Raw genomic sequence first — 13436 nt, 5'->3', positions numbered from 1 at the left:
AACTGACAAGATGACAGGACTGAGTCTTCCTATCCATGAACATGGAACGTCTGTGCTTCAGATCTTTAACGTCTCTCATCAGATGTCTATAATTTTCCTCGTTAGACCTTGCACAAAAATTTTGTTTTGTTTTTACCTTAGAATCTGTCTGTTTTGGTGCTAATGTAAGTGACATAATGTTTTAAATTTCAAACTAAATGTTCATTGACTTAAATAATATTAACCTATGGCCTGCAACCCTGCTATAATCAGTTATTAGTTCTAAGAGCTTTTTGCTTGAGTCTCTGGGATTTCTATATAAACAATCATATCATCTGCAAACAGTTTTATTTCATCCTTCTTCCCACTGTGCACATTTTATTTCCTATTTCTGGTCTTACTGCATTAACTAGGATTTCCAGTATGAAGTTAAATTGGACATCCTTGACTTGTTCCTAAATCTTGGCAAGAAAGCCTCTAGTTTCTTACTTGGATGAAAGATGAAAATATCTGACAAGAAATCAGCCTCTCTATCCACCACAGGATAAATAAAACTCTGCCCGCTTAGACAGCAGCCATCACCACTGAGTGACCCAGCAGCTGTACGAGCTCTGGGGAGGCCCTGTCCTCGCTCATTAAGCGCTATGCCTGGACCCCCGAGTCCTGTGCTCTCCAGGCACACGGTGGCCCCCTGTGCTCCAAGAGCCCCAGTTCTTAACGTAACCAGGAATCAGGTTGGAAGCAACCTGGAGCCAGGCGGCCTCCCACACTGACCATCGGGAACAAGAACAGCTGGAAGGGGAGGTGGGAGGGGGGTTCAGGATGGGGAACACGTGTACACCCGTGGAGGATTCACGTTGCTATATGGCAAAACCAATACAATATTGTAAAGTTAAAAAAAAAAAAGAACAGCTGGAAGGAAAACCAGCTCCGCTGCTGAGGACCTGAGGCCCCTGCCACCCTGCCACCCTGCCACACGGCAAAACTGGCTATGCTCTGAGACAGGAACAGCCCCTTCCGGGAAACACCACAACTGGGGAAAGCTTCTCAGACACTTAGTGGCTGAGGAACGTGACAAAACGCCCCCGTCCTCAGAGAGCAGCCCCCTCCCCACGCTCCAGCCCACCTCTGCCCCAGCTCCCCCGGGAGAGAGGAGGGGGTCCCATGGCCGCTGAGAGCCAGAAGCCCAGCCTGCAAAGGTTTGCCGAGAGAGGCTAGAGAGTGCCCAAGACTGCCCGGTGAGCCGGAGAGAAGCGAGAACCCACGTGTGCTCTCCTGGGCTTGTTCTTTCAAACGAGCCAGTGCCAGCGGGGCGGCTGAGCAGGAAGTCCTCAGGCTCAGGGCTCCCAAAGTGCACACAAAGTGTCAGGAAACTTGAGAGCAGCGTCAGAAAGACACTGTGACCTCTCCTGCATGGAAGTCAAGGGGCACAGAAAACCCGAGCCTCGGGCCCGAGGACCCCACTTTCAGCCTCCACAGACGGCCGATCGAGGGGGTGGCCGTCTGCACAGGCCCCTGCCACGAGCAATCTCTGCTCGCCCCAGCTGGCCTCCCCAAATCCCTTCCAGTGACACAGGGAAGCGGAAGTTCCGAGGCACCAAGAGTCAGGGACCAGCCACAGGATCTCTTCACCATCTCCTCATCGAACAGCAAACAACATTCAAGGATTACTCACTTCTGCTTTCATCCAAGCGTCTGTGGAAACCGAGATTCTAACGCAGGTTGCGGAGTGAGCCAGCAAAGAAGATTCTGCCTGCTTCCCCAGGGTGGAAGTGACCCGGGTGCCTCTTCAACCGCAGCGGCTTGCCGGGTGGTATTTCCTCACTGGAGGGCTCTGAGCCCAGGTCTGTCCTCTAACAGAATTGTCACAAAGCAGATTAGGGATCCCTGGGCCATCCACCCGCTGGCTGAGCCTGGCTGAGGACTGTCACCTCACTTTTCTGCGCTCACAGCCCTGCTGCCCTCCGCCAGGGCTGCACGCAGGACAGCGTTCCCTCCTCCGCGTCCCAGGCCTGCAGTCCAAGGGAGGTGTGCCCAGGGTCCCCTCTGCCTTCAGCCAATGGGGCCAATTTCCCTTGGCCCACAGAGTCAGGTAACCTGGCCTGGAAGTGCAACCTGGCCCTCCGGCCAGGCCTGCCTCTGGTCTCTGGAGGAACCTGCCTTGGCGACGGCCGGAGCCCTGAGCGAGCACCAGTGTGGGGCAAAGAGCATGCGCACTGGAAGAAGCTGTCATTCAAACAGTTCCGGAGGCTGGGCGGTGGCACAGGCCACGTCCCGCGAGCCCCAGCAGCCACAAGAAGTCCAGCCGGGGACGCCCCAGTCCACGTCGCGTGAGGTCTCCACGTGGAGAGAGGCGATACCCGCAGCTGGGGAGCCGCGCCTCTGACACCCTGGTCTCCAGAGGCCAGGCGTCCACTTGGCCATGCTGACGAAAGCCAACGGCACCTCAGCTCACACGAGAGCTCCCATCAGAGCCCTCACCAAGTGACCGTCACTCAGTCTGTCTCCAAGAAAGCCAAGAGAGTGGGCGATGCCGCGGGTCTGATGCGGGAAGGCGGCCTTGAGGCCACGACCTCGTGGCCAGAAGTTCACAGAGATAAAACAGACCGTAACGTGTGACTCTGACTTTGTTTACCACTTAGAAGATGCATCACCACTGAGATGACACAATTTCAGGTGAAGGTCAGGAGCTCTGCAGTCTGGGTCTAAACAAGCCTCAGTCTCCCGGGGTCTCCGAGGACTGTCTGGGCTGCTGCTCCATTATTCAGACTCTGAAGAGCCCTCGCGAGGCTCCTCTACACACACCAAGCCACACGGCTACAGCCCCGAAGCACCTGGTCACTCCCCGGAGCCATGCCTGGCTGAAGATCAGACACCCCCCGGCCCCTTCAGTGCCCTTGGAGGGCTCCCCGTCCCGGTCAGTGCTTGAGGTCTCCAGCTGGCTCCCCGCCACCCCAACATCAGAAGCAAAGGCGCGCCCAACCTCACTAGTGGCCCGACGTGAAGAAACGGGAAGACCGTCCAGCCGGCCGCAGGCCAGCCCCTCACACGTCCTCAGTGACCTGGTAATGACCCAGCACGGAGGAAGGCAGGGGCCTCTCCCTGCGCAGACAAAGGCCCCGGCACAGCCTAGCCCTCCCTGCCCCGCGCCGCCCCTGGGGGCAGCAGAGCACGGCCACACCCTCACCGGGGCTGGGCTCTCTCCCCACACCCAGCTGCCTCAAAGGCACGGCCACACTGCAGCCAGGGGCAAGCACTTCTGATGGCGGGCAGGGGGCGGCGGCAGGGGAGGGTCCGTTGCACGCTCAGGAACAGCCCGGATCCGTCCACCAGAGCCCACCTCGGACACCGCAGGGAGAGGCCTGGCCAAGTCCACACCAAGCATCCTGCCCCCAGAGAGAAGCCGGTGCGGCCATCAGCGTTCAGGTGGGCCCCCGGGCGCAGCGTCCGCCTTCGAGGGATGGGGAGGCGCGTCCGGGCACACGCTGCCCCCGCGGCAATCCTCCCACAGCCACCGCCACAAAACTCACCACTCAAACGGATGTCGTTTCGGGGATGAACATTTTTTCCAGTGCTTGAATAAAAGGGGGAGTTTCACATTTTATCCACTTCCACATCTCTTAACAATAAAAACTTATTTAAAAGGCCCATGAATATGTAAATGGCGTTTTAAATATGGAAATGCAAAACATGCAAGAAAACAGTCTGGGTGTGAAATATTAACGCATCTCATCTTGCTGAGAAGACAACACAAGCTGGCTGAAGCAAGGACGAGGAGCCCCAGCCTCTGCTCGGCTGGGGGGCGGCCTGGGGGAGGAGGGCGGGTGGGGAGGGGGGCCCGCAGCTGCGTCCCAGGAGCGCCTCTGCCAGCAGGTCCTGCCCTCAGGCCACCACCACTGCCTCCCGGCCCCCTGCTCTGCCCTCTCCCTCGTCCAAAGCCACTGGACCAAACCGAGCATCTCTGCCGGTGCAAGCTCAGACTGCACACTCTGCCCCATAGCGTCCACTCTGCCCGCCGGGCGGACGGCAGGGAGGGATGCCCCAGTGAGAGCCGCGTCCTCCACCCCGAGCAGGGCCAGAGAGCCCATGAGGACAGGGTCACCCTTGGGACGTGAGCACAGGGCCCCCTCCAGGGTCAGAGGCAGGGCATCTGACTACCGGCCACGCTGAGCACAGACTCGCCACAGGCCCACCCGAGGCCCAGAGCCTTCAGGTCCATGCATGGAGCAGAGGGCCTGGGGGTTGGCCATAGGCCTCACCCAGCGATGCCAGGGCCTCCGTGGGCCACAGCCCCAGGGGGGTAGCATCCCTGTGTGTGTGCACAGGAAGTGAGCGACCCAAAAGCAAGAGGCTGACAACCCCTAACAGAACAGAGCCTCCCTCAGTCCAGGGAGCTCACGGGGCTTTAGCGGACTTCTCGGAAGACGATGACGGGAAAGCAGTGAGCAGGCCTCTCTGCGTGCTGAGGAGAGGAACGCGGGGAGGACGAGCTGCTGCCGCTCCGAGCATGGTCCCTGGACCAGCAGCTCCGGCTCCACAGGCGCCTGCAGGGAACACGGAGCCGGCCGCCCCTGCAGACCTGCCGAGCCAGAGCCTGTGGGGCCCACGCGCAGTCTGCGCTCCCACTGATCTGGAGAAGAGCTGGGCGCCCAGCGCTGACCCCACAGAGACCAGGGAGTGGAGGAGCCGCCACCTCCAGCGCCAGGGGAGCCTCGGGGATCGCGCCACCCAAGTGCCAACTGCAGCCACGGGCTTCCACACACAGCCCCTGCCTTGCCCTCACACGAGCCTGGGCAAAACCACCAGCACTGCCAGGGGGGTCCTTTGCGGGCCTGGCACCACCAGGACCCCAGATGGACTGGGTTCTCCCTCAGGGTGATAGGGCTTGGTCTCAGGGACAGAAGCCAGGCGGCCACAGTCTAGAAAGTGAGAGCAGCTCCTGAGGCTCAGGGCCAAGCCGGAACAGCCATCAGCACTGGAGGTCCATGCCCACCCTAAGGGGAACGGCGCGGGGCCTCGCCTCCACGCCCCACCCCAACGGCCTCGCCCACTCTGATGGGGAAGCAGCTGGTGGCCCGGAATCCACCACTCAAGGACAGGACACGGACACTGTCCCCGGGGAAGCATCTGCAAAGGGCCCTCAACCGAGAAGCCTCCAGGCACCGCCCTCCCGTGCGCGCCCATCCTCTCTAATTGGCCGCAGAATTTATAGCCTGGAATAGCCCTCCCTCCGGGGAGGCCACAGAGGAGGTTCTGAGGAGAGTCAGACCAAGTGGCTCGGAGGGCTGCAGGCACCACCTCACGTCCAAACACGGCACTGCAGGCGGGCGCAGACCCTCAGCCTGACCGAGGCCCGTGCCCCCCACTGCACAGCGGCGCAGAGACTCTTCCTGCCCTGAGTCCCAAGCAAGGAGGGAGGTCTGAGGAATAAAGGGACGAGGGGACGAGCAGAGGGCCAGGAGAGATCTGTTTGTCACCTCCTGGTTACCAACTAGGCCAGGAAACGGTTCTTAGAGAGAGTAACTCTCACCTTGTTAGATCCAGCCAGAATTGCGGAAAACAACAAAAACCCGGAAAACATCACCCGAGATGGCGCGAAGCCAGGGCAGCTACAGGAGGATGGCTGCCTGTGTCTCCAAGCGCCCCTGGGCCCCGGGGCCCCATGAGCGACCAGCCGAGGGCGCGCGGCCTGAGCAAGAGCCTCCTGCTCTGCCGCCATCGAGCCCACGGCCAGTGCCTCACAGGGCCATGGAGCCCACACGCGCACGACCACCAGGAAGAATGCGTGGAGACCAGCTGTCAGACGCCTCTGGTTCCACACCTCCTGCCAAAGGCCATTAGGTCGCGTGGCACCAAGAGCTGAGCAAACAGGCGAGCCTCTGTCTCCATCACTGAGAACCCCGAGGCCACCACTGCAGAGACGGTGATGGCCAGGACGAGCAGGACAGCTGGTGGGGAGGGCCAACGCATCCTCCAGAGGCTCCCGCGTGGGACGGGGGCACACCCCCCACAACAGCCTGGGGCTCCCGTGCCCGCCCTGCCCCCTCCAGTGGGGACAGAGGGTCGGGAGGGGGCCCAGAGGGCGCACAAGCCATCCCGGCAGGAAGCTGAGGCGGGCTGTCCAGGGCCTGCAGCAGCACCACAGCGCCCCATCCCCAGTCAAGGGAGATCAGCGAGTCGAGGCCAGTCCACGGGGCTGGGGCACCACGCACAACGGCAGAGCACAGAGGGACAAAGCGAAGCCTGGCCCCTCGGCACCCTGGCTGCCCGGCAGGACGGCATGGTCAGGGGCCAGCTGACCCGTGCAGAGCCTGCCTGACCTGGGCTCCTGCCAGCCTGACATCTGGCCTGGCACCCCAGGATGGGCAGAGCACAGGCTCCCACGCCGCAGGCCTCACTCTGTCCGCCTGGCACATCCCCGTGCGCTCAGCCGAACCACTCATCCATTCCCTCGCTCAACCAGAGCTCGGCAGGCGGCCCTCCGGGCCCAGGGAGCGCGGCTGGCAGCGGGGACACAGTACGCGGGGAGCGTGGTGAGGGCCGGCGGGCACAGTGCCACTTCAGGCAGAGGCAGCAGGAACCGTGCAGGCACGAGCCCCGCAGGGAGGGGGTGGCTCCGGAACACCTGGGGGCGGGGGCGGGGGCGCATCCATGCGAGGCCGCCGGGGGGACGGAGCCGGCTCGCGTCCGCCTGCCCCACAGACGCCCGTGTCCGGGGCAAGGAGGACCGCAGAGCAGTTCTCTGGAGTCCCCACCCGCCTGGTCAGCTGCAGGCTGAGGTGGAGCCGCATCCTCACCCACCTGGAAGGGCGCCCCGGTCTAGACGCTACCCTGGCTACAGCCCGTGTGCCAACCGCCTCTCCACGCTTCACACACTTTTCTAACAGACCTCAGTGTCCAAAGCTGCATTTCCAGCTCCCACTGCCTTCACCTGTTCTTCTCCTAAGTTCTCCGGCGACATGAGAAGCAAGAGCACCATCCACAAGCTCTTACCAAAAACCTCACCCTGTCTTTCTGTCTCACCTGTCACAGTGGGTCCACAGCAAACACAGCACCCCCGTCTTTCAGGTGTGCCTCTGCCCGCCCCCTCCCTGACCCCGCCACACACACACACACACACACACACACACACACACACACACACACGAGACAGACCTGCTCACTCCTAATCTGCCGCTGGGAAACGCCACTGGCCGCCCCGCGCTGCCCTGGAGCCACACTTTCCCCAGGACTCCGGGTGCTGCAGGCTGAGTTGCTTCTGTCGTGTCCGACTCTGTGACCCCCTGGACTGCAGCCCGCCAGGCTCCTCCGTCAGTAAGATTTCGAGGCAAGAACGCTGGAGTAGGGCGCCATGCCCTCCTCCAGGGGATCCTCCTACCCAGGGACTGCATCTGCGTCTGCTTCGACTCCTGCGTCGGTAAACGGGGTCTTTACCACAAGCGCCACCTGGGAAGCCCCTGGCGCTGCCGGGCTCCTCAAACACTAACAGGTTGAAGCCAAGGGCTCTTCTGAGACACGTACAGCCCAGAGCAGGAAGACCGATCTTCAGAATAAACTGCAGTCGTCAGAGCAGCCCAGAGCTGGCACGTGCGACGGGTGTGAAGCGCCCCAGAGAGCTGGGCTCGGCAGGCATGCACAGCGCGTGGCAGGCAGAGCCCCGAGGCTGCTCGGCTTCCCCTCACCCGCTCCCACAGCAGGTCCCCCGGATCCGCACCGAGGGCCTGGCCCGACACGTCACACCTGCAGGCCCACGACGCACGGCCCCACTGCGCAGAGCAACGCGTGGCAAAGGGCGCTCTGTGGCCACACGGAGCACCTCTCCAGGACCCGGCTCCAGCCTCAAACGACGCCATGGAGCTCCCAGGACGCGCAGACCAGGATTCAAATCCTGCCTCCACGGCTTCCTAGCTGTCTGACACGGGGCTCAGCGCTCTGCTGGGGGACAGAGACAGCACCATCGTGCTTGGCTCAGGGGAGACACCATGCGCGAGGCAGTCAGCACGCAGCCCAGCACCGGAAATACTCTCAGCACCACCACACGTGCACAGGGACAGCCTTCACCCTCAGCACACCCCCACGGGGCCCAAGACCAGCCACAGGAACAAGACGAACGCTGGGCAGCCACGAGTAGAAGGCAAGGTTCCCTGGGCTGTGATTAAACTCCAGTCCTAAGGCAGGCACCGACAGGCCGCTCTGACCAGCGACCCACAGCGCCTCTGGAGCTGTCTGTCCCAGGAGGACCACGGTGCAGAAAGCAGGGACCAGCCCACCGGGCCAGGGCACCCTGCTCACAGAAAGACCCACCAACAGCAGCTGTCGCCAAGGTCGCCCGCCAAGACGTCGGCTGGACTCAAGGCCACAGAGGACTTCCCAGCACCACCCGCACACCACCTGTTTCCTGAGCGCGGCTGATGACGAGGCTCCCCCCGCCATCTCGCCTCATCCTCTAAAGAGCCCCGAAAGCCTCCAGCCAGAACCGCGCCTGCCTGGGGCTGGGCAGAGCCCAGCTTCCGCTCTCCTGCCAAGGCGCCTCTCCTGGTCTAGCCTGGATTCTGCCCAGCTGCCTGCAAAGTCTTGAGGGAGTGACATCAGCCCCTCACGAGGTCTCCTGGCCTCCGCACGGAACACACCCAGCACGGCAACGTCGGTTTGCCAGCTGTGAGCACGGCACTGCCCACGGCCCTCTGTCCTGCTTGGCCAGGGCCCCGAGGGCAGAGGACCCCAGCCTGGCATCTCCCTACAGGGGCCTGCATGTGACTCCACCACCAACAGGCGGGGTGGGAACCTCACCTGCTCCCAGGGCCTGAGGCCCTCAGAAGACCCCTGGCTCCTGCCATGCTTTCTGTCGCCGGATGAGGGGGGCCTCCCTGGGAGGAAGGGGACGGTGCTCAGCGCCTGTACACAAGACGCGCTCCTGAGACGGGCGCACAGCCAAGACCGCTCGTCCGCGTGGCCGTCAGTGGCGTGAGGACAGGACCGAGAGCACCCCGGCCCTGGCCAACGACCCATCCCAGGCCTGTGGCCCGAGGCGTCGCACGTCCTCTCCCCTCCCCTGCCGGGACCCGTCAGGCAGGTTGGCCACCCTGCCGAAGAGGTGAAGCTCTTCCTCAGGAGGCCTGAGACGCCCTTGCTCCCGGGGCAGCTGCACTGGATCTCAGAGGGAACCCAAGGGTCCTGAGAGGCGGATGAGGGGCCCCCAGTCCCCCAGACCACCTCCCCTCCGTGCTGGACCACTCCCTGCAGTGCGAGGCCATTTCTAAACCCAGCCCACAGAAGAGCTGGGACGCCTGACTCACCGCCGAGGACCACAGCCAGAGCCACGCTCACAGCCCTGAGAGGCTGACCTTCCTGAGCCACACTCGCAGCCCTGAGAGGCTGACCTTCCTGACTCGCAGCTCCGAGAGGCTGACCTTCCTGAGCCACACTCGCAGCTCTGAGAGGCTGACCTTCCTGAGCCACACTCGCAGCCCTGAGAGGCTGACCTTCCTGAGCCACACTCGCAGCCCTGAGAGGCTGACCTTCCTGAGCCACACTCGCAGCTCTGAGAGGCTGACCTTCCTGAGCCACACTCGCAGCCCTGAGAGGCTGACCTTCCTGAGCCACACTCGCAGCTCTGAGAGGCGGACTTTCCTGCTGCTGCTCAAGCAGGGAACTTCGGAAAGCACCTCACAGTTTGGCGGGAGAAAGATGCAGACAAGTTTCCTTTCCTGTAATAGTTCATTCTGTTTCAAATTCAAAGTAAAATAAAGAGGATTGCGTGGAAAAATGTTAAAGCTTTAATTTCGAGTCACTTTTAACGCCCGTTTCATCTGACAGCAACTTTGAAAGCAAAAGGCAATCTTTATCATTTGAGGTTTTTAAACTAAATTGATGTGATTATGTCCAACACAACCAGATGCTTCTAAAAGCAATTTTCAAAGTGACATCAGCCCCCAAAATAAGAAAGCCTTCCTTTGGTTATTAATAAACTATTAACACACAGTCTGCACAGGGGGTGAGGCTGCGGGGGGTGACCATGGCCCACAGGCTGACCTCACAGACCCCTTCCCACCAGCCCGTCAGGGCGAGGGTGAGCGTCCAAGGTCCCTCTTGGTCACCATCCTTTCAGCCGCCCCGAGCCTTCCTCACCGGAGGGGCTGACCTCACACGACGGTCCACCTTCAAGTGACTCTAAGCGGGAACCGCCTAGTTTGACCCCATCCTCCGTGGGCACCTGGTCTGGGGCAGGGAGCATGACTGGGGGGAGTCTGCCAGCAGTGGGGGTCCTAGGAAAGGTTTCCTTGTTCCAAAAAGGAGAGGCCTCTCCTCCTGCCTCTGACTCGACACCCAGGATGTAGGCAGCCACCCTGCATACATGAGAGAAGCCTGCCTGGGCCCCAGAGGAGGGAGGCGGACAGCAGTGGACAGGCCCACGCGTGGTTCAGGAGGAGCAGGCCGGCACGTGGGCGGGCTCCCCTTTCCCGGCACAGAGCTCTACAAAGCCCTGGAATTTCCTCAACAGTGAATGATGTGAGTGTCCCTTCGGCCAGACCCCTGGGCAGCGTGGGGCTGGGGGGGTGGAGGGTGCCAGAGGAACCAACGCTGGGAAGAGAGGCGGGAAGTTCCACCTGCCCCCTCCCCGCCGCCTCCAGGGAGGGGAGTGGGCTGGAGACCCAGGAAGTCACCAACGGCTGAGACTTAACCAAGCAGGAAACTCACAGAAACCCTGAAAAGGGGCCTCCGAGGCGGTGGACACGAGGCGGCGCTGGAAGGGCAGCACGCCCGGAGCGGACAGGGCAGCCCTGCCCCCGCCCCACACAAGCCTGGGGCGTCTCTTCCCGTCCAGCTGATCCGAGCTGCACGCTTCACAACAAACCCGTGATCCAAGACAGAGCGCTTTCCTGAGTTCCAGCCATCACTCCAGCACCTGATCAGAGGCAGGGAGGACCCTGCACTCCCGGCCAGATGGACGCGCAGGCGCACCTTGTAGGACTGAGCCTCACGCCTGGGGCCCGGCTGGCCCGGGAGTCACGGCAGAGTGGAACTGGCCCGGGACACCAGCAGGCGTCTGAGTGAGAGCGGGCACAGGACACACCGCAGGCTGGGCGCGGGAGAGGCCCCGGCCCTGGACCCCCAGGAGCAGGGTGGGGCCTCAGTGCGGCGGGGCAGGACGAGGGACACCGCACATCTGCAGTGCCTGCCCCGCTCTGCGAAGCCAGGGGCACGCTCACCCGCAAGGCCTCTCCAAAGCAAGTTGGTTGTTGGATAAGCACGGCCGCCAGGCCTACCTGCTGGTGATGGCACTGTTCTTGTCCTTCAGGGCCAGCTCGCGCTGCTGCAGCTCCACAATGAACCTAGACAGGTCCTCTGGCGTCCTGGGGGGACAAGAACACATGAGGTCAGCGGGATGTGCCCGCAGGGGACGGGGCTCTGACCCTAGGGGCCGGCCCAAAGCCAGGCAAGCTGCTGGCGGACCTCAGAGCCGGGCGAGTCAGGGCCTGTGAGGCCCCCGGACAGCGTGTGTGGGCTCACAGCACAGCCAGCCGCCGGCCACGTGGCACTGGGGACGTCACTCGTGCCAGCCCACGCCTGTGAAAACCGAGTCGGTACGTCGCATCACTGCCACGCAGAGGACGTGAAGTGAGGAGGAAGTGCGCCTGCCAGCGGCCCGCAGACAGGGTGCCCGGGCACGCTAGCCTCCTCCCTCCTCTCAGACACCACGCACGCGGACGGCAGCGGGGGAACAGCAGGCGCCACAGGCACGGTGCCTCCCGTGTCGAAACGCCTCCAGGGGGACGATCAGGCCAATGGTCACGGCAGACGCGCTGCTCACCGTCTCCATTTCACAGACGGGGAAAGTGAGACTAAAAGTCCGTGACGGTGGGCTCCAAGGTCGCCCGCTCTCCCAGCACGGAGCCTCAACCTGAGCCCTGTCCTCCAGCTCAGCACCCGGCTCAGGAGAGCGTGCACAGAAGCACCTTCGCCATTCACACGCCCAGCAGGCACAGGAAGGGCGCTCAACACCACTAATCCTCAGAGAGACGCAAATCCAAACCGTGCTCGGGCCCACCTCACGCCGGCAACAACGGCCATTATCAAAGTCTGCTGCTGCTGCTGCTGCGTCGCTTCAGTCATGTCCGACTCTGTGCGACCCCACAGACAGCAGCCCACCAGGCTCCCCCGTCCCTGGGATTCTCCAGGCAAGAACACTGGAGTGGGTTGCCATTTCCTTCTCTAATACATGAAAGTGAAAAGTGAAAGTGAAGTCGCTCAGTCGTGTCCGACTCTGTGCGACCCCAGAGACGGCAGCCCACCAGGCTCCTCCGTCCATGGGATTTTCCAGGCAAGAGTATTGGAGTGGGGTGCCATTGCTATCAAAAAGTCTACAGATAACACATGCTGGAGAGGGTGTGGAGAGAAGGGAACCCTCCACACTGCTGGTGAGAATGTGAACTCGCGCAGCACTGTGGACAACAGTGGGAGGTTTCTCAAAAAACTAAAATAGAGCTGCCATATGATTCTGAAATCCTACTCCTGGGAGTCGGATTAGAGAAAACTCTTAATTTGAAAAGTTACATACACCCCAGTGGGTCACTGTAGCATATTCACAACAGCCAAGACATGGAGACGGTCTACATGTCCATCAGCAGACGAACGGATAAAGAAGATGTGGTGCGTATATACACAAAGGAATATTATTCAGCCATAAACGAGCATGAAAGGCTTCCCTCGTGGCTCAGAGGTAAAGAATCCACCTGCAATGCAAGGACACAGGTTCGATCCCTGGATAGGGAAGATTCCTGGGTTGAAATGGCACCCCACTCCAGTACTCTTGCCTGGAAAATCCCATGGATGGAGGAGCCTGGTGGGCTGCAGTCCATGGGGTCACTAAGAGTCAGACACGACTGAGCGACTTCACTTTCACTTTTTGCTTTCATGTATTAGAGAAGGAAATGGCAACCCACTCCAGTGTTCTTGCCTGGAGAATCCCAGGGACGGGGGAGCCTGGTGGGCTGCCGTCTATGGGGTCGCACAGAGTCAGACACGACTGAAGCAACTTAGCAGCAGCAGCAGCAGAGATTATTATGCTAACTGAAGCAAATGAGACACAGAAAGATGAATACTATACGATTATCACTATATGTGGAATCTAAAAAAAAGGATAGAGGATTCCCTGGTGGTCCAGTGATTTAAGAGTGTGCTTTGAAGTACAAGGGACACCAGTCTGATCCCTGGTCCCAGAGGATCCCCTGCCACGGAGCAACTGGGCTGGTGCCACAACTACTGAGCCAGCGCTCTGAAGCCCGTGAGCCCACGCGCCTGGAGCCTGTGCTTCACAGAGAGAGAAGCCCACTACCTCGACCAACAGCGAGAAGCTCGGCACCACACCCAGAGAGCACCCCCACTCACAGCAACTGGATAAAGCCCACGCACAGCAACAAAGACCCAGTGCAACCGAAAAATAAAAATACATAAAC

General features: G+C 61.1%; 1 protein-coding gene across 5 annotated transcripts in view; it reads right to left on the bottom strand.

The window, feature by feature from the left end:
- MAD1L1 (mitotic arrest deficient 1 like 1) overlaps nt 1-13436 on the bottom strand; it is a 237983-nt gene that overhangs the window by 176006 nt on the left and 48541 nt on the right. For 4 of the 5 annotated variants that reach the window (NM_001102044.1, XM_024984866.2, XM_059881305.1 and 1 more), the window contains one exon: nt 11247-11333. In NM_001102044.1, coding sequence (NP_001095514.1) covers nt 11247-11333 — 87 coding nt within the window. Of the gene's footprint in view, nt 1-9275; nt 11156-11246; nt 11334-13436 lie in introns of those variants that run through there. The other variant, XM_059881306.1, reaches the window with a different exon arrangement.

The sequence above is a fragment of the Bos taurus genome, chromosome 25 (genome assembly GCF_002263795.3).
Source record: "Bos taurus isolate L1 Dominette 01449 registration number 42190680 breed Hereford chromosome 25, ARS-UCD2.0, whole genome shotgun sequence".
Lineage (NCBI taxonomy): Eukaryota > Metazoa > Chordata > Mammalia > Artiodactyla > Bovidae > Bos > Bos taurus.
This window is presented reverse-complemented; position numbering and strand designations above follow the sequence as displayed.